The sequence below is a fragment of the Centruroides vittatus genome, unplaced genomic scaffold (genome assembly GCF_030686945.1).
Source record: "Centruroides vittatus isolate TY-2023 unplaced genomic scaffold, ASM3068694v2 contig_738, whole genome shotgun sequence".
Taxonomy (NCBI): Eukaryota; Metazoa; Arthropoda; class Arachnida; order Scorpiones; family Buthidae; genus Centruroides; species Centruroides vittatus.
In genome coordinates, this window is record NW_027122474.1 from 2,532,463 (window position 1) to 2,559,752 (window position 27,290).

Here is a 27,290-nt window from a genome sequence, read left to right on the forward strand (position 1 = left end):
AAAATAACTTTTATATTATTAATCGTAATCATAAAATTATATGTGGCGTGCCATCTGTTATGAGATATTGTTGTAAAAAAGTTTTTATGTTATTAATTATTTTAAAATGGCAAAAGGCATAATTTTGAGGTAGCGATGAGCATTGGCGTAGCCAGGGTTTTGTTATGGGGGCCTAGTAGAGGCTTTAATTTTCTGGGAGGAGCACCAGGTTAACTGGGGACCGCGCTGTAATTTTCTGGGGAAGGGGCACCAGGTTAACTGGGGGCCGTGTTCACCCATGCCCCTTCCTGGCTACGCCCATGGCGATGAGTTTTAAAAAAAATGTAAATGCTAACACAAGTAAAATCATCGTTAAGTTTGAATCCACTTGAGCTGTGACAAGTGACCATTATCTATCACGTCATCCCCTTGACTTTTAACCACGGAAATTTAATAGCATTAATGCTCGTTATATACAAGCTATTATGCCAAATTTCGTTTCTTAATCATTAGCCCATCCAGAAGTATTAAACGAAATACACGCCAAAACACACAAACATCTCCACAGAATTTTTCCCCATTTTTTTTTGGGGGGGGTTCAGGTGATCTCAAAACATGGAGATTTGCAAAAAACTCCGAGGGTAAAATATGACACGATTTCAATACTTTCACTTTTCATGTATTACATACATGCATGTAAAACGCACTTTTTAATGATTTTACTTAGCAATATACCGGTATATTAAAATTAATTAAATGTTTAAAGTATAACACATTTTTATTTGTCAAAAGTTTAAAATATTTTAAGTACAAAAAACATAACGAGGATAATATTCGGGCCCTTTACCTTTTAGTTGCTCACCAATTTTCCCCGCACAATATGGTGGAATGCTCTGCGGCGTGACCTTGGTTGGCTTAAAGTTGTCGATGTAAATATTTCCACCACTTCCTCCGCTTATTTATAGCTCCTTAGGCGACCGGGTGGTAAGGGACGGAGCCGACATTTATGAGAACAAAATGAAGAAGTGAATGAAATACCTAAGTGCTCCAATTATTTTCCATTTTCCTTTGTTTCATTTACGTACTCACGTAGTGCTATTCGTTTTAAAGTAGTTGTGCAATTTACTAAACTATTTTAATTAGTAAAATTATAATGCAACCCTACGTTTCGCATTGTTACCTATTACTCTTCCATAATGGCTTAATAAGTGTAACGAGCATAACTTCGACCGCGAACCGATTGCTCATGAAAGCTCACATTAAAATTTTACAGTAAATGAAAAAAATCATTCTATGGGTCCTTACTTCTCGGAGCCCAAGGCAATTTTTTTTTTACTTTGCTCCTCCTGTGCATCCCTGGCCATAATTCAATTCACAGATACAGTACCACACAAGGCATTCTTCGTTAAAATCTATACCAAAAGGAAAATTTTTGTTAATTAATAGTACATCATATTTTTTATTTATTTAAAAATATAATTAACACGTATTTTTATTTTTTCTGTCTCTCCCTTTTTTTAAGTGGCCCAATATTTTCTTTTGCACCTGGGCCCTCAACCGACCTTTTTTTTTTTTTTTTGGAACTCTTTTCGCTCAGTGGGCACTAAGAGGGTCTCTTATAGCAAGCCCATTATGGGTTCGGCCAGGCCCACAATGGGGCGGCCGGGTGGTGAGGGACGGGGACCGACATATCCGGACGGACCACCCCCCGAAAAATTCCTGGGGATTTTTCGACTCGTCCGGATTCGATCCCGGGTCCCCCAGGGCGGCAGGCTGCTAACCTTGACCGCTCGGCCATCCGGCCGCTTCAACCGACCTTAATCCGCCTCTGCAGTCAGCGGTTAATATGTAATTTAAACTATTTCTGAGGTAGAATTTTAATTAAAAATAATTTAATTAACGTCACTTTTTAAAATATCATTAATTACAATTATAATTTTCTAAACATATAAAATAATATGTAAAATTCCTAAAGTTAAAAATATAATAAAATTATTATTATATTAATTATTATAATTAAGTTTTATCGTTAATAAAAATAATTAATTTAATAATTTATTTAAATTGATATAAAAATATATTTAATAATTTGTGAACATTTATATATTTTTAATCTTAATTTCGCAGATGGCGCTTATAAAAATATGGAGGTGGGAGGAAATTGAAATTGAAGCAATAATTATGAAATTATGTCGATTACAGCAATAAGATCGCGTTTTTTTCCCCATCTATGAAAATGAATGAGAAATGCTTATCAAGCCCAGTCAAATAATGCACAATATTTGTTAAAGTAAGATTAAATTTATTATTATTAACCCTGTTATCTGAATGTCAACATTACAACTTCTCAATAAAATTTGTAAATATGACTAAAGCATTGATTATTTATCATTATAATAAACTGTTTCTGTCTTTTTTCAGAGGTTTTACTTAAAATGTATCCTGCCAAATTAATTCTCTGTTTGACATTTACTATTCACTTAGTTTTGACATCAAAATTAGCTCATATTCCATTATTTCCTGTCTATAATTGGAATTTTATTAATAATAATGCTATAGTAGATGAAGGATATTATATAAATTTAGATTTTGGAACACCTGAGCAAAGGGTATGTTTTTTTATTATCAGATCTTATAAACTATATTCAATGTATTTAATGATAAAATTAACACAGTTTTGATTATAAGATGATATCAGTAAGTTTACCAGTAGAAGCTACTTTAGGTAATTTATACCAGAGCTGTCGAGAGAGGAGAATTTTCCCTGGGTTTGGAGAAAACTTGGGCGCCCTTAGTGGTTCCTATCCCTATAAATTAATGTTATTTTTGGTAAAAGTGCACTTAGGTAGGCCCTATGACATGAAGGTCGGTTTATGACACATATCAGTCTACTGCCTATTCTACTTTGCATGTAGATGTGCTCCTCGGTGGGGGCAAGCCCTCGCACCCCCTAAAACTATATAATATCAAGTACTCCACGAACAATTAAGTGGGCTATTCAAAGCCAGCATAGTTACGTGGGCTAAATAATTAAACACCATAGTCTTGGAAGTACTACCATTGGGGCTACCTAGATGCACTTCTATCTTATTTTTATTAACAAAAAATAAAATATTAAATCTGCTTTTTATTAAGAAAGAAATGTTTTGCACATTTTATTTATATAAAAATAAAGGAGCACACTACACCATGGGCCATGGTATATGCTCTCTGCAGCCCTGATTCATAAACTTGTATGTATGTATTAATTATCTAAAAGTGTAGTAACTTTTACTGGTTTACTTAAGTTAGTATAGCATTAGATAACTGAATACTTAAATGAAATACTTGAAGAAAATTTTTTTAAATTTTATAATTAGATAATTTTTTATATAAAAATATAACAATATTTCTATGTAATATTAACAGTTTATAAGGAAATTTTTAAATATGTTTATTTTATTTTCAATAGGAATGTTGTTTGAAAGTTATGATTTGATTTTGTCCATAATTATTAATCTTAATTATTTTTAATCATCAGAAGTAAACAAATTAATGATAAAGTTCTTTCAAATTTTGAACTATAAATATTTGGTTGAATGATTCTCTAAATCAATGTAATGTATTTTCAAGTAATAAATATATTGAAAATCCTTAAAAAATATATAAAATTTTGAAATTTTTAGTTTTTGCTTGTTTATTATAATCCAATATATCTTCCTAAACCTTTAAGTTTCCGGTAACCCAAGACGACGAAATTAACAAACAACTAATTAAATTAGTTGTTTGTTAATTTTCGTCTTGGGTACCGGAAACTTAAAGGTTTAGGAAGATATATTGGATTTTATATGTACCGGTATGAGGATTGATTTCTGTTTATTATAAATTGAGATTTATTTTTTTTACAAATTGCAAGCTTCTAACTGAAATATTTAAGAATAATTTTTGATAATGATGATGATTACTAGCCGAAGATATTTGCTTTTATAATCTTTTTAAAAACACTATTTATTGTCATTTTTGATGTTACCTTAATTAATACTCTATTCTTCATTTAGCTTCTTGTTTGAATTTGTATTAAATTATTATTTCAGCAACTCAATAGTGCTGTTTTTTCCAAACTTATCACGACAACTTCTGTCATTGTGATAATTTTGGGAAAAACAGCAATAATAATTTGAATCTATTTTTTATGAAGAATTTTGCTACAAATTTTAATTTTAATTATGTTAAATATGATAAATATTATTGCATTTATATGTCCGAATCATATGATTTAGTATTATAACATCATATTTATCTTCTCTTATCTTAATACCTTATAGTTGCCTTTAAACATTTCAGTAAAAAACAGAAAGAATTTTTTGAGAAATTAATGTGATTTTATATAAGGGATAGAAAACAATAAAAGCACCAACTAACACCTGTAATCCAGTTAAAATGAACAAATTTATTATAAGAACAAACATCTTCAACTGTATTACAGTTGTTAGTTGCAGGGATGGGGGAGTCGGCAGAAAAATACATGAATCCTGACTTCCATAAAAAGATCAAACTCGTCGACTTCTGACTCCAACTCTCCATCCTTGGTTAGTTAGTGCTTCTATTGTAATCTCATTTATTTTTGCAGTATATTTTGAAAGAAAACAATATTCAGTAAATTATATTCTTATCATTTTGTGATTTAAGCTTGAAATTTTATTATTCACTATTCTCGAATAGTCTTATTTTTGTAGACAGAAATCATATAAATATTAATATAAGAAATTCCTTTTCTTTGCAGTTTAATATTTTATTAGATACTGGAAGCAGTAATTTAGCAATTGCAGCCATTCCAAATGTGCACTTAGATACTTATTTTCATTACAACAGGTAAGTCACATATATTTTTTAAAGAAATAATAATAAATTTTAATTGTGATTTGAAATAAAGATCAAAAATCTTTCGTAAAAATTTAATAAAATTTATAAATGAATTTCTGAACCTTAATTCATAAAAATAATTTTGATTTGATATTTTAAATTTTATTTTTTCTAGATCAACAACATTCCATACAAATAATCAAAAGTTGATTGTTAATTATACAGTTGGAAGTTGGCAAGGCTTTCTTGCTACTGAATTAATATCGGTTCCGAGTAATCCTCCATTAGTTGTGAATACAAATATAGCTTGCATAGAATCAGAAACAAACTTTTTTTCCAATTCATCAGTTTGGCAGGGAATATTAGGAATGGCTTATGCCAAAATTGCAAAAGTATGTAAGTCTATGTACTGTACATGATATATAAAACATAGTCTTAAGATTTATAAAATATGTATAATTTAATTTTTTAGCCTCCATCTCTTGTGCCTTTTTTTGATTCATTAGTGAAGACTAAGGACTTAAATAATATTTTTTCTCTGCATACATGTGGTCCTTTTGCAACAATGGCTGGATCAAATGGTGAATTAGTAAGTATTTAATTTTCTTTTCAGATTTAGAATAACCAAATGATTTGTCAGCCTTTTATTGCGCTATTTTAAATCTAATTAATAATCTAAAACAAAGGCTAGAGGTAAGTGATTAGGCTTCCATCTCATGATAAATTAAATTAAAATTTATTTATAATTATTAAGAATTTTAGATGTAAAATACTGATAAAAATCAAGCAGATCATTTGGTTATTCTAATAAATTGGGCTAAGGAGTTTATTATGTATATATTCTTTATTCTTCCAAAGTCTGGATGTTATTGCTCTCCAGATTTTGGAATTTTGTTGCATTTCAAACATCAAATATAGGTTCAGTTATCAAATATGTAATCAATAATGTCATATATATAGTCAAATCAGTTAAAGACCTGATATTGGCCTATGAATTAGACTGAAAATGTTTGTCACTATATTAATTACTTTGGCAAAAAAAAAGTTAAGGTTTTTATTTACTTGTTTTTGTCTCAATATGTTTTGATGTGTATTATGTAGTGTTTTTCATGGGGCATCAAACTCAAGGACCATTCTGGGTGGCACAAATCCTAGTTATGCCATTCTTCCTGTTGTTCCTATGTGATGACTTTCCAAAGCTTAGTCTGCAGAAGATAAAGGAGTGCGTGTTTATTGGACCACAAATGTAACAAGTTTTATATTACCATGATTTTGATGCCACACTCAGTCTAATGGGAAAGAGTATGGGATATGTTCCAACAAGTATATGTTACCATCTGGTGATAAATATTGGAGTTTGAATGTATCTTGTAATGTTTTGGAAAGTCTGTACCATAGAGGAACTCTGTACCATTTGAAAGTTTGTTGCAACATGCCACTGAAAGCACACATCCCATTCTCACTTGGACATTTTTTCCTGAATTTCAATGCTGTAAGTCAGTGATTCTCAACCTTTTTTTTGTCATGGTACACTTTTAATCATTTAAAAATTTGGTGGCACACACGGTTACTTCAGTAAGTACCACAGGACAATTGGTGATGTCATAACAGTGATTTTTAAATGCATTTGGTTATTTAGGTCACGTTTTCTAAATGACTTGGTAACTACCGGCAGATACCAGTAACACTGATTACAATTTCCAAGTGCACTCTAGGAAGGTAGAACCAATTAAACTACTGGTCTGACGTTGTTTATGTATGGATATTCGCAGTGGTGGCACACTTCAAAAATCTCGTGGCACTTTAGTGTGCTGTGAGATTTTTGAGTGGTTGAGAATCACTGCTGTAAGTGATGAACATGGCAAGTGCTTCCAAGAAAAAATTGCAAGTATGAAAAAGACATACAAAAGCAAGTGGAGTGTGGCAATATTATCTGATTTTTGTTAGAATCTGAAACTTGATGCTCTCAAGGTTAAGTAACAATGACAGGCAAAGAAGTGTCAGATTAATACTGATTTATAATTGTTACTATTGTGTTAGCATATATGATATTATTACAATTATTCAGAGATGTAACCAGAAATTTCTGAGTATGGGTCACCCACATTGCTAATGGCTTGCATGGACATAGCATAGGTAGGTAGACTACTGTAAAAATGCAAAAGTTCATGATCACTAACAACAAATTATTGTGCAAGAAGTATGTCACATGCAAACCAGCAATACAAGTGATACACATGAAAATGCTCAATAGAAAAGAAAAAGGCGGAACAAGTATTAAATTTATGACAAACTGTTGAATTATTGGGCTATAATATGGCTATTTAAATACTAAATAATTTGTCTAGAGGTAAGCAGATAAGCTGCCTTCTTGTACTAGATTTAATAGTTATAATAAATTAAATTTACTTTAGAATTTTCTGGAAGTAAAGAACATTCCGAAGAAGGACTTGAACCTGTAATTCCTGCTTACTGTGCTGACACATTGCCAGTTACACTACCAGACCTCTGAGTAGTCTTCACTTTCTGAACTTCTGCCCAATTCTCCACTTCCAGAAAATTTTAAATTAAATTAAATTTATTATAATTATTAAATCTAGAAATATGAAAATTTACACCTTAGAGATGGAGTTTAGTAATTTACACCTTTCTCTCAATTTCTGGAAAATCTGAGAAAGGTGTAAATTTTCATGTCTATAAGATAGTTCCAGCTTTAGGAGGTAATAAATATTAAATCTATAAAGGTCATTCTAAAAGTAAAGAATGTTTGTTTCTCTAGATATTTTTATTTAAGATAATGAAACAATACTTATTTTACAACACATATGATAACTTAGCTATTTTTCTACATAGTCGCCATACAAATTTAAACATTTGTCTTAGCGTATCACCAGCTTTTCTATGCCTTCTGCACACTCAGTTACCACCAAGTTCTTCAACCAGTCATTAACGGTTTCTTTCAGTTTGTTGCCACTTCCATAGTGATTCCTGGCCAAAAAATCCTTCAATTTTGGGAAAAGGTCGTAATCACTCAGAGCCAAGTCTAGGCTATAAGGAGAAAACTTCCCACTTAAACTGCTAAAGCAAGTTCTTTGTCAACACAGCAGTATGCGGACATGCATTATCCTGAAGAAGCACAATGCCTCTGGACAACAATCCCCACCATTTGTTTTGAATGGCGCGGTGTAGTCGGTGAAAATTTACAGATAGAAAACCTCAGTTATCTGTCTATAAATTTCAATAGGGCAGACTTTTTTTGCATTCAAAAAAGTGTATTACACTACAAACCTCACACTTGGCGGAATCTTTAATTTTGTCACACATTTCAAAGTCACGCTATAAACAGTAATCGATCATTGTGGCTCGCTGTTAGCATCAGACTGGTGCAAAAAAAATGAGAAGGTCCATGACATAGCAGTGGAGGGTGGGGGGGGGAACTGTGTGGCTCGTCAGATCAAAACATTCTTTTCTTTTAGAATGACACTCGTAGTATAAGATGGCAGCATAACTACTTCCCTCTAGTCAAATTATTTAGTATTTAATTAATTACATAGTTATAGCCCAATAATTTGGTAATTCATTTGGCATTAACTATAAATTGGCTTTTTGAGTTGATATTTACAAGTATTAAATTTTATTTTTTTTACATTGTAGCTATTTGCATAGTCTAGTATTTGAGCCTGATGTGTCTATTTTCTGTTTCATCCACTGGTCAACTGCTTGTGACTTTTTTTATTCTGTTTACTTTTAAACTTGTATGGGATGAAAGTGAGGGGTAAAGAGTGTTAGTATGGGAAATGCCATCCTTTTCTACCCTGTGTGGCTACATCCCTGGATATTGGAAATATTGAACTGTTTTGTTTTCTCAAAAACAAGAACCAATCTTAACAAATGAAGTATATATTTGTGTTCAGGAGGTTGAAATTTATAAGAGAAAGCATATTTGTTACTGTAATACAATGAGTTGAAATTTCTATGTAGAACAGTGTAATTAGCCTGATTATATACAAATTAATAACTAAGATGAAAGTGTTGAAACAGCTAACAAAATCAATTTTTTAAAACTTGAGCAAACAAATAAAAAGATAGATAATGTAATGAAATATATGTAGCACAAGACTTTTATTTATTTAGTTATGTTTCACTTCTAGGCATTGATAGTATAAATAATTAATAAATTTATAATAATTTTTAAATTTAGAATTTTCTTAAAAATCTTTGACCTAGAAATTAGAATAAAACCTGCAAGTCATGCCTAATATGTAAATTTGTGAGCAGTTATGCTAATTGGATTCCATGCTGAAATTATTCTAGACATGTAATAATACTCAAAAATTCATATGTAATAGTTTGTACCAAATTTGCATCAATGTTTCTCAAAATGTTGTAATAATCTAAAAAATTTAAGTGGAATGTACTGAAGATAAGTAAGAGATCCAGATACATTGAAAGTCCATCCTGTGTAAATGATCAGAAATGTCTGATTCATCAACAGTTGACTTTAGAATAACAAAATAGATTAATAACTGTTAAACAAATAAATTTATTCAAATGGAAACTGTTAGCCTGTTTTGCTGAATCAGGCTGATTTGTAAGCAAAGTATAGACTTTTATATTTGTCTGTCTGTTTTATGTTTGCATTAGTGACTCATTTTCTGAATTGTCTAAGCTGGTAATAGACTATTAAATAACTCTACTAAAATCTTTTAAACTATACCAGCAAAAATAGTTTAATTTAAATGCATTATTATAACGACCTTGCATGTATCCTAAGGGGATCGAAAACGTCTGTTATAACGTATTTAAATTAAATTATTTTTGCTGGTATAGTTTAAAGATTTTAGTGGAGTTATTTAAGTGACTCATTTTCTGTTTTAAATGAAAGCATATGTTAAGTTTGATATACAACTAAACAGAATTGTCACATATCTCAGGTGTGTTTATGTAATTTTATTTTTTAAGAATGTGGGGTGAGATTTTTCTCACCTAGAAAGAGGAAAATTGTGCATTCTTTTTGGTGTGGTGGGTCAGTGCTGATCAGGGTGTGTGTGTGTGTGTGGCTGGTAAGGAACCAGTGTTGTGCTTATTAATTGTTAGGTGCCAGAGTGTTGCCCACACGTGGAGAAAATAAATTTCTAGTATTTTTCGTTGTGTTACTAAGAATGTGTGTACTATGTTTAGAATGTGTAATATTTGTATATTAGTCAAAAATTAATATATCTGTAAAAATTTTGGCTTAGGATATAAATTATAGTGTAGTTGTAATGAGATTAAATCTTGTAATACTAAGTTGTTCAAACATTTCACTAGATAGATAAATTGTAACCTCATAATTACATTATTAAATTATTAACTAATATATTAACCAAATTCTAATCTGGAAGTTTTTAATGTAATAGTTGTATTGCTATATTTATCAAAAAGCATTTAAAATTTTTGCTTAGTTATCTTGTCCAGTGTGAGCTTATATAAAGCCAATAATCTAACCATGTAATTAGTAGGGTATTTATTGCATTCAGAATTGTGTATAGTAAGGATTGCATTGTTGCTACTAAATACATCTAAACCAGATCAGTGTGCCATTGTCCTGTTTTTTTGGTGCAGAAGGACATAAACTGGTGGGCATTCATTGCAGAATGGTGAAGATGTGTGGGAATATGTGCCTGTCCTAAAATCATCATTGTGGAATGAGATGTGAAGTTTCATAAAAGTCATGAAAATATGCATCCTCATGTTGACAATGTTTTCTTGTTAAGTAACTTAGATATATAGAGAGGATGTCAGGCCAACAATTTTACTGATTCAAGAGAAAAATTCACATAAAGAAGCGTTAAAGAACATTTTAAGAAATGTTTTAATATCCTGTGAGTGCTATCAACATATTTATAAATGTCATCTTCAGGCAGAACCAGATTCAAATAGGTTTTCGAATAAGTTTTTAAATTGGAACAAAAATGGCATTAGCCGCTTAGAACATAACACAAAACTTAGAATATTAATTTAAATTCACATAACATCATCTTGAATTGCCCGGAATTTGGATCAGTCTATACAAACAGTTAAAACACCTGCATTAGCTCCATTTCTATACCCCTGCCTTCTCTGCACAGTAAGGTGCATGCATGACAATGTTTTAATATTTTTAAACCCGTTTTGTTAAAGACAGCTAATTGCCGTTCCTGTTTTCTGCGCTGTAAGATGCATGTGCAAAGATGTTATGCAAATTTAAATTAATACTCTAAGTTTTGTGTTATGTTCTAAATGGCTAATGCCATTTTTGTTCCAATTTAAAAACTTGTTCGAAAACCTATTTGAATTCGGTTCTTTCTAAAGATACGTTTATAAATATGTCAAAAGCGCTCATAGGATATTAAAACGTTTCTTAAAATGTTCTTTAATGCTGCTTTATGTGAACACCCTTAAAAGGTAGGCTCCTGGATCACCTACTATACGTCTAGATGAGTGTTTCTCAACCTCTAACGAATCGTCGCCCCCTTCAATAAAATCATTACGTAGTATTGCCCCCTTCACTTCAAAAATTCCAATTGCCGAGGGCCAAGGCTAACATCAAATTCGTACTGCATTGAATAGACTAGTGACTAGTATAATGTTATTTGTTTAATTATTGTATGATATAACAAATAAAATATCTAATTATTCTTAATATAATGTTTTACTATATTGCCCAGAAAATGGTTTTTTGCCCCCAAAATATAAATTGTTACTAATTGCCCCCAAACATGGAAAAACACCCACACGGGGGTGATATGGCCCTGTTGAGAAACACTGGTCTAGATCTTTCTTTGTGTGATTTTCATGTCTTCATTTCTCTGAAAAAGTCTCTGATAGGATGACTGGAACTGTCATCTATTACAATGAAGAGGGCTGCATTAAATGTTTGTTTATGCAGCAATGAACAGAGTTTTACTTGATGGGTTTGTCAGTGGAACAATTTCATTAACACCAATGGCGATTTCTACTGGTGTTAATGAAATTTAAATGAATCTCTCAAACTCTATATCCATAAAGTGGGAACTTTTTGATCATTCTTTATATAAACAATGTTTTTTTTATGATTTTTTTGCCAATATAAAATCAAATGTTTGATTTTAAATTGTTTGATAATTAAAAGATTTCTGCTGGAAGAGGTTTGAACTGTGATCATTTACTTAATATAATCTTTTAGATATGAACTTAGAAATTTTCATTTGGCATTTTGTATATTAAATTACTTTTTTTATTGATTATTCATGACTGATTTTAGATAATATAGCTTAATAATTATTAAAACTTACATTTTATCATACTTGAAGAAATGCAGATTGGGCACAATTTTGTCGACTGAGAGATTTTCATTTATCGAGCTCCACTCTGAAATTAACTTACAAATTGACTATTTGAATTTCTTAATAAAAATGATGTTTCTTTTTAAATATTTAAGATTTGATATTACTATTAATTGTAATTAGAAAGAAATATATTTATGTATAATTACAAAAAATAACTTCATTTTGAAAAGGAAATATATAAATAGTGTTCTATTTAAGAAAAATTTTTAGATGGTCAATCTGCAACGTAAGCTGAGTGGTGAGAGACGGAGTCCAACATATTTGGTCTGATCACCCTCTGAAAAAGTCCTGGGGTTTTTTAACTCATCCATATTTAATCCTAGTTGTTGTTTGCTTTTAATGATAAATAAATATTACTGGAGAGGCCATGTAAACTATCTTACAATGGTGGACAAAACTGTAAAGATAAGCAAAAAGTCTACCTAAACAATTAACTTTATTGGAATTATTGGTTCAATCATGTTCATATGCTTTAAAAAAGCAAAATAATAAGTTTTTACAATAATGAAAGAATAGTGTTGGAGTATTTCTGTCAAAAAGTAGAAGACTAGGTAATTTATGTTGACAAAACTTTAAAGACAACTGAAGAAATAACTAGAAATAATAGACCTAAAATCTTGTGGACCCTTGACATTTTTAAATATCCTCAAAAATTTGATCTGATATACTCATAATAAATGTTTTGAGTGTGGCAGTTGGTATAGCATGCCATGCTTTCTCTACTACAACTTTTAATTAAGTCTTTTACTAAACTATATTTCTTTCCATCAGTGTATAGTTCTTGCGAGTATATCCAGATATTCTCAATTGGATTTAGAGGTGGATTATCCAACAGTTGGCCTTCTTTTTGCTGAAATCAATTTTCTGTGATGCAAGATGAATGGATGACTATATTGTCTTGCATAAAATAAAACTTTCTGCTTGCTAATTTTCATAAATTTTGAAGTAAAGTATTTTCAATTGTCTCCTGATACTTTTTTGAATCCATTGCCCATTTATGAATGCAGTAGGTAACTTTCCCTTGCAAGAAATGGCACCCCACACCACAATGTGGGGTGCCATCATCGATCACTCGTCGAGATAAAATCCTCTCTTCTTTGTGCAAATCATGAAAGTAATAGTTCAGACCATCCAGTTGAATTTTTTTCAAATGAAAAAAGTTGCTGCCATTCTGTATCCCAGGACATGTGATCTCAAGCATTTTTGCAGTTTTTTAATTAGGGGAGGTTTTCTTTTCAATTTCTTTCAAGTTGTCCTAGTGATTTTATCTCTGAACAGCACAAGGATGAACTTTCAACTCTAATTGGTTCACAATTTTTGATGAGGATGTCACACGTTGCTTGCAACTCTCAAAATTTGCCTCTTATGTCTTGCATTTACCTTAGAAAGTCTTGCATCGTTGTTTTTCAAGTTATATTTATCACCTTTTTTAATATAGTTGTACAGAACAGTGTGACTCCTTCCTATTTGGACAGCTACAGTGCAATAATTTTGTGATTGTGGCCATAAAATACCAACTTGTCCTTGTTCTTTCTCTGTCAGTTTTACATCTTTTCCCATGTTTGACAGATATTCACAAAAAAAAGGGGATTATCCCTGTTGCAGGGGGTTGTACAAAATTGACTTGTAAATTTTCGTATTATTAAAACATTAACTAGGTTATTAAGATTTAACAGTCTTTATACGTTGGTTTTATATTATTTCGTTATTAACATAAATAAAAACAGTTATTTTAACAAACACAGTAATATAATTATACAATAATGAAGTTATATAATGTTGATATATTTTGACATACTGGCATAGATTTACAACATTTTTGTAATCTTAATGAAATAATTATACAGAGAATAGAGATCATTTTTATTTAGGTTATTGAGAGAATTTCTATAATCTTGGGATGAATCACTTTGGAGTATTCGAGGAATGTTGAAAGAATCACGTACATTAGAGAGATTTTGACATTTCTGAAGTAAGTGTTCAATTGAGAAGTTATCGAATTTGCACCATGGGCAATGATTGTTTGATAGGTCAATATAGAAATTATTGATATAAAGGGAATATTTATTTAGACGTAATTGTGAAATTAGCCTTTTCACGTTGAAGTTAATTGATTTTATCATATAAGGTTGTACAGAAGGTATTTGTAAAATTTTTAAGTACCAGGGATGATAGGTATTGTGATTTAGGCTATTTTGATCCATATTTATAGATTGAGCGATAGCTGATTCCATTAACATAGTATATCCAAATTTCCAGTCCTGAATATTATCTTTGAATAGAAGATCTGATACTCCAAAAGAATTTAGTATTTTATTTAGTTTAGTTTGCCAGAGTTGTATTGTAGTTGATTTTTTACTGCCTTTGATTATTTCGTGGTGCAGAAAGGTAATATTACTGTCAGATTTGAATTTTAAACGATAGTAGAATTTAATGATACGTTTTAAGAACAATGGGTAAGAGCAGATACGGTTAGTTTCGTGGCGAATTGCGTAGCCTGGGACAGTTCTTTCTAAGTGAAAAAGTTTGCGAAGAAAGTAGATGTGAAATTTTTCTAATTTATATATATAATCGAGACCCCATATTGGGGATGCGTAATATATGATTGGGTTAATGATTGCGTTATACAGTTTCATATGAATAGATAAATCGGAGGTTTTTAAGTTAGAATATAAGTTTAGCAGATTATCTATAGCAAGTTTTACTTTATTGTTCAAATACGAAATATGTGCTTTGAAAGTCTGATTCCAATCGAACATAACACCTAGGAAATTGACTTCATTTACCATTTGCAGAGGTTGCTTGTCTAGATATATCGTTGTTTCTTTTTTGGAGATTTTACTATTCTTACGGAATATAACGACTTTCGTTTTGGTAGGATTGATTGTTAATTGGATTGAGTTGAGGTAAGAATTTAGTTGATTAATTTTTCTTTGTAGTGATACTTTTGTCGGAGCGAAGATTGCAAGGTCATCAGCAAATAATACATAATGAAAGGTCCTGTCACCAAGTTCTATTCCATCTGAGCAATTCTGAAATATGTGATCAATTTCGAGTAGATAAAAATTGAATAGGTATGGCGAAAGAGGGTCACCTTGGAGTATTCCACGTGTTAATGTTAGCGATGGTGAGACGTTAATTTTTACGTTATAAGTTGAGAATAGCTTAGATATAGTGTTTGCAAATTGATTACCTGCTCCGTTACATGTTTGACAGATATTTTATTGTACGCAAATGTATGCAAATCTCTTTATACACCTAACATTCTTAATTATTAACATTTATATGAAAATTTGCAGTTATTTTTTCAGCTGTCTTTGAAGTTTTGTCAATGTAAATTACTTAGTCTTTTACTTTTCGAAAGAAATATTCCAACACTATTCTTTCATTATTGTAAAAACCTATTATTTTACTTTCTTAAAGCATATACACATGATTGAATCAATAATGCTAATAAAGTTAATTGTTTAAGTGGACTTTTTGCTTGTCTTTAAAGGTTTGTCCACCACTGTACAATTGTAGCTTGCTAAATGCTATATTGCAATATGCTAAATGTTCTAATTGTAAATCTCTTCTAAATATTAAAATTAATATTAACTTGCATCTAATATCTGCAGAAACTGACAAAAACCTACAATTTTTTCAATATAAAGATGACTATCTTTATATTAAAGGAATTTAAACATTATCTTCAAACGTTTTTCTTCATTAATTTTTAAATGAGACGTTCATTATAATATTGTTTGATTAATTGAAGAGATTTTAGTGATTGAACTTTAAATTATATTAGCATTACAGTACATAAATTAATAACGAAGAAAGAAAAATTACCTCCAATATTTTATTTATTTTCTGTATTACAGGTATTAGGAGGAATAGATGAAAAATTGTATTCAGGAAATATTGTATTCACACCTATTTATCAAGAATGGTATTATGAAGTTATATTGATGAATATGAAAATTGGCAATGATAGTTGGCCTTATGAATGTTTTAAGGTAATGTCTTGTAATAATCTTAAGCTAGTTCATAATTTTTTTAATAATATAATTTATTAAATGATTTTTCATATTAATAAACATATTTTTGATTATTTTATTGAATAATGTTTTAAAAATGCAATTAATATTATCAAATTACCGCTTTTGAATATTTTATGGTTGTTTTGAGTTGTGAGAACCGGGAGACTCTGTAATAACCCTGTTCTATATTCAGGATGGAAATGTAGAAAGATTCGAGAAATCTTTCTCTAAAGAGTCCTGACACCGGTTTAAATTATCTTGTGTATTAACTCGTGATTTGACTTTCCTGATATATTAAAAATTTGCCCGAATCTTAGGAAGGTTTAATTGGAATGAGTCAACGATGAAGGTAGGCATTAACAGGTCAAACGATAATTAAGAATATATCTATATATTTATTTATATATAAAAATTATATTTATCATATATCTTACATACAGATAAGTATGAAAGATTAAGAAAAAAATTTCAATTTTAATTTCAATGTTTATCTAGCAGAAAAACCTTCAGAATTCATTCCACTAATTCTTACTCTAATTTGAGAGAGAGAGTTTACATATATCATTTTATATTACCTATAATTTATAAAATGACTTCGACACTTTACAAAGATTATTCTTCAGTTGATATATTTATTTGACAAATTCTTAAGAGAGCCAAAGAATCAGGAACATAGATTTTCTAGAGCAGGAACGAGAATACAAGCAAGAACAAGAGCACTGTTTTTTGGGAGCCAGCGTTTGGAGGTGACCCATCATCTTTTATACCAAACTTTCCTCCAATCAGGTTATTCGAAAAAGCCATTCGTGCTTTTGACGCATGATGGAAGTTGGGCAGTTTTTGGAGTGGGACGTGTCAAGATCCTATGTTATTCTATCACTTTTGAAAGAAATGATGTTATCTCCTCCTAACAGAAAGGAAATTCCCCTTCTCTTGTTAGTGTATTTTCTCAAAATTTAACAATTATTTTAAATAAATTATTTAACAAAATCTATTAGAATTATAAAATCAATTAGAAACATCTTGGTTTTGATAAAAATTTCATTGCGATTAAACTGTTAGTTCCAGATTCTCACAGAGTATTACATGAGAAATGTTAACAGCGAAACAACAATGCAAAAATAGCACAGATAACAAAGCTATACAGATGACAGCCACATTACATAGCTATGCAGTGACCGAGATTAAGCAGCAGGGCATCACGGTCTTTTGGGACCAAGCCTCCATCATCAGGTCTACAAGGTCGAAACACGCAATAAAGTTTTTTGAAAAATTGGAAATCCACAGAGCTCAGAGAAGTACAGAATGCATTAATTATAGGGACGCTGATGGGCTTTCCACGGCTTGGAAATCTTTATGCGATGATTTGGACTAATTATAGAAGTACGATAATCCTAGAGCTGATGTTGGTCTTTTTTTTATGTTGTTGGGCTTTCTAGCCCATAGAGGTCTTTAATGACGGATGAGAGTAATCATAAAATACTGCGATAATCCACGATAGATTTAAACCTCATGTTGTTTTTTGTTTTATTTTTTATTTTTCGTTTTATTTTTATTTTTATTGTATATTTTTATTTTTTGTTTATGAAATATTGGCATAATTTTGTAAATTACGATAATCCTGTTTATTTTATTTTATTTTATTTTTTATTGTAATCGTACCGTTAATTTTTCGTAATATATTTGTTCGAATTTCATATTTGATTTAAAGAAGTAACTGAAGATGGATGCTTAATGCGTTTGAAAACGTTCTTAAGATTAAAGAATTTTTGCTGAAGTTTGAATGGTTGTTTATTTTATCAATGTGGATTTGTTATGATGCAAATACAGACACGAAGCTGACAAAACATTATCATTATTTATTTGTTTTAGTTTTATTAGCATAATGTTGAGAGTGATAGTTAAAATGATTCTTAAAAATGTATTTTATTAACATGTTTTTTCATATTCTATTTAAAGTTTCATATCATAATTTCATAAAATAATTTTTCCTTTATAATCTTGGCTAAATTGTAGATGCATTTTTATACATTGATGCTTCTTATAAAGTGAGAAATGTGACATAAAAAATTGTTAAATCTTTACATGCCAGATAATTTCATTTAAAAGAAATTCGTACACAGTAGAGCGTTGTTTATCCAAAAGCCGGTTAACCCAAAGCTTTCCAGTCGGACTGTGTCGTGCTGAGTCGATACTAGATTAACTTCTAAAGTATAATTTTTTTGTTTTTATATTTTTCAATATATTTATTTTGTTTGTACAAAATAAAGAAATAATTTTTAACGATAAAATCGACGAAAATTCAACACGAAGCGACACGCAACGGAAAAAAATTTCAACATGTGATAGGTTAATATTTTTTCGCACCTTATCGGTTATCCGAAAACTCAGTTATCCGAACAACCCCAGTCCCCAATTGATTCGGATAAACAACGCTCTACTGTATTTTGGCTAACAATTAATAATTGATGCAAAGTTAGATCCAAATTAACATGATTGTAAAGTTAGGATTTGGTTGTTTACATATGTAAAAACTTTTGCACTTTGATTTAATACTAAACATTTAATATATTTCCAAAAATTTACTGATTTATTATATCTTTTATATTTATAATAACCAGATTGGAATGTTATATTTTGAAATTAATTAAATGAGCTTGTATCCAATGACTTCTCATATTTGTTATGTGAACAGTGTGTAAAATATTTTAATATCAATCAGCATGATTATAACATACAAAAATTTTTTATTTTTCAGTTAAATACCAATCACACTATAATAGATACAGGTTCATCAAATTTTGTAGTACCTCAACCTGCTTTTGATTGGATCATTGAAAAAATTAAACGTAATACAATGGTAAATTTTACTTTATAAAAATTTCAAAATAGTTTTATATGTAATATATAGAAAATTTTGTTTTATATCTATGCATACTTTAATGTAGAAAAGAAGAATTTTAAATAATTTAAAATTCTTTTTGTTTCGAATACCTAGATGCTAGAGATTCCTGATGATTTTTGGTACAGAAAAACAGAAGTTTGTTTATTTGATGAAGAAGTAGATCTGTTTCCAGATTTAAGATTATATCTTGCACAAAAAGAAAAGCAAACATTTTCTCTTGTGATTACTTCTGAGGTAAATTATTTTTGTTTTGAATATGTGACTCATAACTAATTTAACTGTTATACACAAGTCATTATAATTCTGTAACCATAAAAGTTTATCATTATATTAATGGAAATTGATAGTAGACAGATTTTAGTGTACAGTGGGTGATTAGTTAATGAACAGTTCGGATAACAAACACCTCACAGACCAAACACAAGAAGCAATGTAAAATAATGAATACCGATAGGTCTTCCCTTGTCTTCAGGCAACAATTCGAAACTTTTCATAGCATGGGAGACATCGACATCGATGCTCAACTTGGTATATTGATCAGATAGTATTTCTCCGAACTTTGAGACTCTTCTTTTATAGTGTTTGTGAGATTGTCGGGCGGGCGCTCGTTAAGTTTTGCATTGGTTTTTATTTTTGGGTGAGAGAATAATAACAAAGGTAGAGAGTGGGCAGATGTCTGATGTTGCTGGGTAGTATGGCTTGAACAGGTCTACAGTAGGCCACAGTTCAGTCTTATCTAAGGAAGATACAATATAATCAAGAAGACCCAAGTAACTAAAGGAGTAACAGAAATCACATCTAAGAAATAAAGAACATTGAAGAGCTCATAATGGAACCTGAAGACAGACGAATGCCAAGAACTCTTGAATGAAGAACACTAAGAAACTCTGAGAGATATGTTTTCTTCTGAAAAAGAGGCCGACATCTGCTATTAAAGATCTTTTGAAGAAGTGGGAGGATGTCAGAATAACGGTCTTAGAATGGCATCCAAACCAAGTTGAGGTTAATAGGCTTGGGGATCTCTACAATTACAATGCTATTAATTATTTCTGAAAAATCCTGAAGAAAAGAGAAAAGCAATCGACATTAGACAGATTCTTTAACCTCCATAAACGGAAAAAACATTACTAATAAAAATGCAAGACTGTGTATACATGTATTTTTATTATTGCATATAAATAAATGTAGTAAGAAAGTATATATTATTTATTTTTTGGGTCTCCAGAATGAATTAATCAAATTCTCATAAAAATCTATGGTAAATCTATAATCAGTTAATGAACAATTCAGATAGTGAACAAAGTCTTGGAACGGATTATGTTCATTAACCGATCACCACTGTATAGTATATATTATTATCAGAAATATTTGTAATGTGGAAATAATTCATGATATTAGCATATTAAACTAACTATTGCCAGTACAATTAATGTTATTCTGTATTCTAAAACACAATTTAATATCCATTAACTTATATAATCAATTGAATTTGATTTTGTTGAATAGATCCTAGTTTACAATTTTGTAAAACAAGTTAGAAATTGAGATGTCTAAGATGAAGAAAGGCTATTTATTTGATACTCATAACATAATACTCGTTAATATTATGATAACATTATCAAAACTTTGCATATGTTCAGATTTGTAATGAAGACATTGTTAACATCATCTTAAGAAACACTTGAAGTATTTATTGTTATCTTGTAAAACAATTATAACAGCACTTTGAATATATAGTATTAATATTAGATTTTGTAAATTAGATGCAGGAACGTTTTTTGCAGTTTTTTAATCCTCAGTTTCGGTCTAAAAATTTGAAAAACATCTAGATTATGCAATGTCCAAACTTAAGTCATATTTGATTTAATTTTTTTCTCTGAATATTTTATAGTCTTTTTGTAAAACACAAGAGTATAATAAAATATTTGCATTTTTAATATATTCTTTTTATAAAATTATTGAAATAAACATCACGCTAAACCTGATAACATTAAGCCTATAGTTAGCCCGATTATTTATGGCAGTTGGTGTGATATAAAATTATTGCTTAAAATTCTGAATACTATAAACTGAGTATTGATTAATCTATTTATATCTCATGCTCATGAAAGTCAATGAAACAATAATAATAATTAAACAAATAGCTAAAGTTCTTGTTAACAAAAAGATATTTAACCATAAACTGTTTTTGACCTTATTATATACATGCTTTTTTTCTTTTATTTATTTATTTTTATTTTGTTTTTTTGAATTTGAATTTATAAATTTAAAACAATTTTGTTCCATTTATTCTGCTGCATGAGAATGACCTAAGTCAAGGTTGAAAACCTTTCTGATTAAATATCTTTTTGGTAATCAGAACTTTGTTTGTTTTATTATTATTACTATTAAATCTGTTTGTGTTTTTTGAATATATTATTAGTTAAAATTAGTGTTACCACCTGGACAGTTTGGGAATTGACTCACTGTCCGGGTGAACTATTTTGTCCGGGAATTTGTTGGAAAATTTTGTCCGGGAATTTCGTAGAAATTGTGAAATTACGATGAAACAAAGTTCTTGCAAATATTTTTATAAATTTACACCATTTGAAAACAAAAGACTTCACACTCACTGAAACTCATCTGCCATTCTGCTATGTTACTCTGTTTACACCGATGTGTGACAGCAAACCTGCCTCTCAACCTTTTCTTTCTTCTTTTCTGCTTGTATGTCCATACACATCTTCAATGGAGCTAAATTATCCGTTCTTTCTTTCTTAATTTAGGTTACATATGTTACTTTTACTTAAATCCCTAGTTCCTAACTGTAACTGATTTAGAACCGGCATGCACGTTATTCTTCACATTGTAAAATGACATTGCGCATGCGTCAGGAACTTCTGTTCGAACAAACCTGACCTGCCGTCCGGGTCAGCGATTTTGTAAAGGTGGCAACACTAGTTAAAATAATTATTTATATTTCAGACAGTCGATCAGTTGTTTATTAACCTTATTCTAATTTTACTAATAAACTATTCTCATTGGTATAAAAACCATTTGTATAAACATTACTACTACTGTTGACTTATTCTGAAACTGTGTCTTCTTTAATTTATTATTTTTTACTTCACAGCTGGGTGCATAGGAAGACACTGAGCATCTTTAACATCACTGTTTATTCAGAAATATCTTACACCCTGATATTGGCATGTAAGATATTCCTGAATAAAGAGTGATGTTAAAGATGCCCAGTGTCTACCAATGCACCCAGTTGTGAAGTATAGAATAACTACTACTAGTAGTGTGCCGTGACATTTGATGATAGGGAAGCTGTGTTTCTGTAAGAAGCCGACTTACAGGGGCAATCAATTAATTGCACGTCAGGGCCCGTTCGTATTCGTTTGTTCGATAAGCCAGTAAAAACCGTATACTTCTTTAAATGTATTTTTAATAGATTATCTGACGTACTTAATAAATAAGAAAGTTCAATATAATTACCTCCGTTATTAGATTCAATAAATTCCCTACGCTCTCTAAATGCCAATTCTCGCTTTGAGAAAAAACATATAACATCTATTAATTTAGATATATCTATTAATCGTAATTATCTTGTTATAATTTTCAATATTTATTTTATATTGTCTACCAATGTTAAATTCTATTTCGCTTTGATTTCCAAATTGCTTCAATTTTACGAAAGAATCATCATTCGTCATAAATTTTAACGTCAAAATGTCGAAATTTTTTTGTTGACGTCTTTATGTTTAATTTAGGCATTGGTCTTTCTCTTTTATAATGTTTTCTTTTTCATTATATGGTCTTGAACCAAAACTTTTTTAAAATAAATTTTTGAATCACTAGCCACGATATAAGGGCTAAAATTAAAATTATCAGAAAAACTTACTTGGTAAAACAAAATGTGTGATGAATATACAGTCAAACCTGTTTTTATGCGGTCTTTTATTGTGTGATTTTTTATTTGTGCGATTTTTTTTAATGCGAATTTTAATTTGTGCGGTTTTTTTGTGCGATTTTTTATTTGTGCAGTATAGTTGGCGACTAGTCTCGTGCGATTTGTCATGTCTCACGTTGACTTATTATAGATAAATAAACTTATTATAGCATAAATGAACTTATTATAGTAATATTATTGCATGAATATGCGAAAAGTGAAATAATTTATTTTTTAAGTCAAAAAAACACCACCTGGACAAAAATATGTAAAACAGACGATAAACGAGATAATGCAGTCAAGTGCTGACATCTGTTGTCAATAAATTCTATTTCGTATGGTTTTGAGTTATTTTCTATGTGAGACTTTTTTTTTATGCGGTCCCTATCCACCGCATAAAAACAGGTTTGACTGTACATGCCTAGTAAAAAAAATTCTTCAATTGTACGAATATACTTTTAAAGAAACTTATAATTAAATATAACTTTGTGAAGAAACGTACATAAAAATAACGAAATATTCTTTACTTTTTAAATCTTAAAACAATCCACTTACAAGTTAGTGAAATAGCTCCCTACGAGTGGCTAATGAATGAAATCAGAGACGGTCCAGGTAGGTGTGTGCATGCCAAATCCCGAGGGTGCCGATACCGGTCAATAATAATAATAATAATAAGTGAAAGGGGAAGAGGCCTTACTCGGAGGTATAGCCCTACAAGAAGAGAGGAGGGAAGGAGGAGCCAGAAGGTGGGAAAGGAGAGGTGGGGGGATTAGGAAAGGAAATAGAGGAGGGAAGAGGAGGATGAGGGTGCCTGCTGGGAACCGCCTGTTAAGACGTAGAAAGGCAAAATTACAAAATACAATTACAGTACCTAAGAATTAATAGGTGGGATATCAGAACAATAATGAAGGCGCCTTGGTATGGCTTACAATACAATTGCAAACATAGGGTGGTGCCGGTGAGAGTAATGAGGAGGGAGAAGCACCCTATTGGAGATACCAATTAAGTCCTTGAAGTGTGGCCCTTTGAAGGTTGCCGACCATGTGTCCTGATACTATGGAGTCTGACTGTGGTTATCCGATGAGATAGCTGGCATGTTGGATTGAGTAGCAGTTGGGAGATGATAGCCTGATAAATTTAGGTTGTTAACGAATTTGACGAAATTGGTGTATATGTCCTTGTCCTCCAGGAATACACTAAGGTGGCAAGGCCAGTTGTGCCCTTTATGGGTTATCAGGTCTCTGAGTTGTTGGCGATGCTGAATGAACTTCGTGCAGGTAAAAATTAGATGAAAAGGGTCGTCCCTCTCCTTTACAAGACAGTCACAAAGTCCATTTCCCTTCTTAAGGAAACGATGAAGGTAGTACTTAAAATTGCCATGGGCGGTGAGAATCTGCGTAATAGAATGAGTCGTTCTCAGGAAAGTGAGGCGGGAGCTACTGTTGACGTCCGGGAGGAAGTTGTGGGTATTCCGTCCAGTGTGGCTACTGTCCCAGTCATTTTGCCACCTTGACATAGTGATGGCGGTGAGTTCCTTCCTGAGGAAGGAGATGGGAACGGAGGTGTAGGAGTACTTGGAGGCTACTTTATGAGCCTTCTTTGCCAAATTGTCCACAGTTTCGTTGCCGATGTTGCCGGAGTGACCCTTGACCCAGTAAAAGGTAATGAGAGTCACACCAGCAAGGGCACATAATGTGTCCAGACAATTACTTATGATTGGGAGTTTACGGTTTCCTTTTTTGATCTGATGCAGTGCAGTTTTGCTGTCACTTATTATGTTGATCCTTTTCCCAGTGAACTGCCGGATATTGTTGTGGATATATTGGAGAGACTTCCAAATTGCTAAAGACTCTGCTTGATTCACAGAGCAATTCTCGTACAGTTTGTAAGCAGCATTCCAAAAAAGTTTCCCTTGGGGATCCACCAGGTGAGCAGCTGCACTGACAGCCCCTGGAGCCTTGGAGCCATCCGTGTAGAAACTGAGTCCCTTCAAGGGCAGTGGTGGATATTGGACAAAGTCGTAGGTAATGTTGTTTGCCGGGTGGACGGAAGTTTGGTCCTTTTTGATGTCAAGGCCACAATTTGCTATTTCGTCGATCAGGGGGTGTATTGTGTCCGGAAGATTGTGATGATTGATCATCTTGTGGATGGTATCAGGGTTAACGTTGGATGAGAGCTTGCCCATTAAGAGGTTCATTGTATATTTTTGGATGATCACAAGGTTGACTGGGGTTAAACCTGCGATCACTAGGAGAGCGTCAGTGGGAGCAGTGTTGTAGGACTTAGTGATCGCGATTGCCGCTTTCTGCTGAGCCGAGAGCAATTTCTTTCGGTTGTGGACTTTATTTACGGCGTACCCCCATACCTCACAGCAGTAGGTGAGGATGGGTTCAATAGCACATTTGTAGATGAGTTTGCTGTTAACGCTGTTGAGGCCCCAACCGTTCCTGGCTATGGACCTTAGGCTATGGCTGGCTCTGATGGCCTTATTATAGGCATAGTAAACGTGATCCTTCCATGAAAGCTTAGGGTCAAGGATGACCCCAAGATATTTTAAACTGTTAACAATTTGAATTTTCTCACTGTTTATCTTGATAGTGGGCTTCTTTTTTAGGGGGTTTCCTTTAGGGAAAACCATAGCAGAGCATTTGTTATAGTTGATTATTAAGTTGTTATCCTTGCTCCATTTGTAGACCAGATCCAGAAAGTTATTAGTATAATTTTGAAGAGTTCCTTGGTTTTGATGAGAAAGAAGGATAACTGTATCATCTGCATACCCTTGAATGTGGGGGTTCCCGTGATGGGAGGTGTCATTTGTGAGGTTTAGGATCCCATTATATAAAATGTTCCACAGGAGTGGACCAGACTTTGAGCCTTGGGGGCACCCCCTGGTGATGGCAGTCCTATGTAAGGTTTCCCCTTTTTCCACGGCCAGGGCAGACCTCTCCATGAGATAGCTTGTCAGCAGATTGAAGATGTTAAGGGGGCAGTGGACATTGGCTAGGGTGGCCAGTATGGCTGGCCACCAGGCATGATCAAATGCCCCTTTGAAGTCAATGCTGACCATGATAGTATGGTTCCCCCTTTTTTTGGCCTCCTTAACGTAGGAAATGACCTTTTCTAGAGCATGGTTGGTGGCTCTCCCTTTCATGAATCCAAATTGGTTGGGGTTTAGGATGTTATTAGCATTTAAGTGATGTAAGATCCTGTCAGCCATTAAGGCATCCAACACCTTCCCTACCACAGAGAGAAGGGAGATGGGGCGATAGTCAGTTGCTTTATTTGGAGGGGTGTTCTTATCCTTTTGTATCAGTTTAATGGAGGCCTCCTTCCAATTTTTTGGGAAGTATCCACAGTCAAGGCATTTATTAAAAAGGACTGAGAATGTGGTGGGAATGGCTGCATAAGCTTGCTGAGCCATCCTCCAATCTATAGAGTCTGGTCCTGATGCTTTCCGTTTTTTTATGTTGTTAAATTGCCTGGAGATTTCTTGAGTGGTGAAAGGCCTGTCATTTACATCAGAAGAGGTGTTCATACTCTGTTTCCTGATCTGTCTGTGGTAGTCGGTGTCCGTACTGGGGTTATCTGGAGGAAACAGTTCGGAGAAGATTATTTTGTAGGTGTCTTCTAGGGTGTTGGTAAAGTTTTGAGAGTTTGCGATGGTAGCCGGGGTTGAGAGCAGTTTCTTTTTCTTGAAGGACGTGTAGTATGGGGTTGCCCAGGGTCCCCGTTCGTTGGAGGCGTTGCAAAAATTTTGCCAGGATTTCTTCCTAGTCCGATTGATCAGGGTTTTATATTCTTTAAAATACCTTTGGTAGGTCTGGTGGAGTTTCTGCTTATTGTAAGGATCTGATTCTTTCCTGTACTTTCTTTTAGCTACACGCACTTTCTTCCTGTGGGTTGCAAGTTCCTGGCTCCACCATGGGGCTGAGGGCTTACTGGTTTTTATTCTTGTGGCGTGAAAGTAAGCTTTGTGGAGAGCATTTTGAAGCTGATCAACAGCATAATCAATATCATGTGGTTGATTGATAGAGGTAAGCTCAGTGGGATCCCAGTGAGTTTTTACATAGTCCTGATATAGGTCCCAGTTAGTGATGTTGTGAATAGTCAATTTTTCTGGGCAGTTTGCAAATAGGATCGTGGTCAGAATGTAGGCGTGATCACTTGCTGATAGACACAATTGGGTCTGGCAAGTGATTTTAAAATTCAACAGGATTGGGTTTGCAAGACATAAGTCAATCCAACTTTCCCCATTGCTGCTA

At 32.1% G+C, this 27,290-nt stretch overlaps 1 protein-coding gene across 1 annotated transcript in view; it reads left to right on the forward strand.

Annotated features, from left to right (window-relative positions):
- The first annotated feature begins 2,116 nt into the window (after positions 1-2,116).
- LOC136980951 (beta-secretase 1-like) overlaps positions 2,117-27,290 on the forward strand; it is a 43,495-nt gene continuing 18,321 nt past the window's right edge. The window contains exons 1-8 of the mRNA XM_067277150.1: positions 2,117-2,269; positions 2,401-2,588; positions 4,742-4,830; positions 4,997-5,213; positions 5,294-5,410; positions 16,034-16,168; positions 18,951-19,052; positions 19,191-19,331. Of these exons, the coding sequence (XP_067133251.1) occupies positions 2,415-2,588; positions 4,742-4,830; positions 4,997-5,213; positions 5,294-5,410; positions 16,034-16,168; positions 18,951-19,052; positions 19,191-19,331 (975 nt within the window). The 5' untranslated portion in view covers positions 2,117-2,269; positions 2,401-2,414. The remainder of the gene's footprint in view (positions 2,270-2,400; positions 2,589-4,741; positions 4,831-4,996; positions 5,214-5,293; positions 5,411-16,033; positions 16,169-18,950; positions 19,053-19,190; positions 19,332-27,290) is intronic.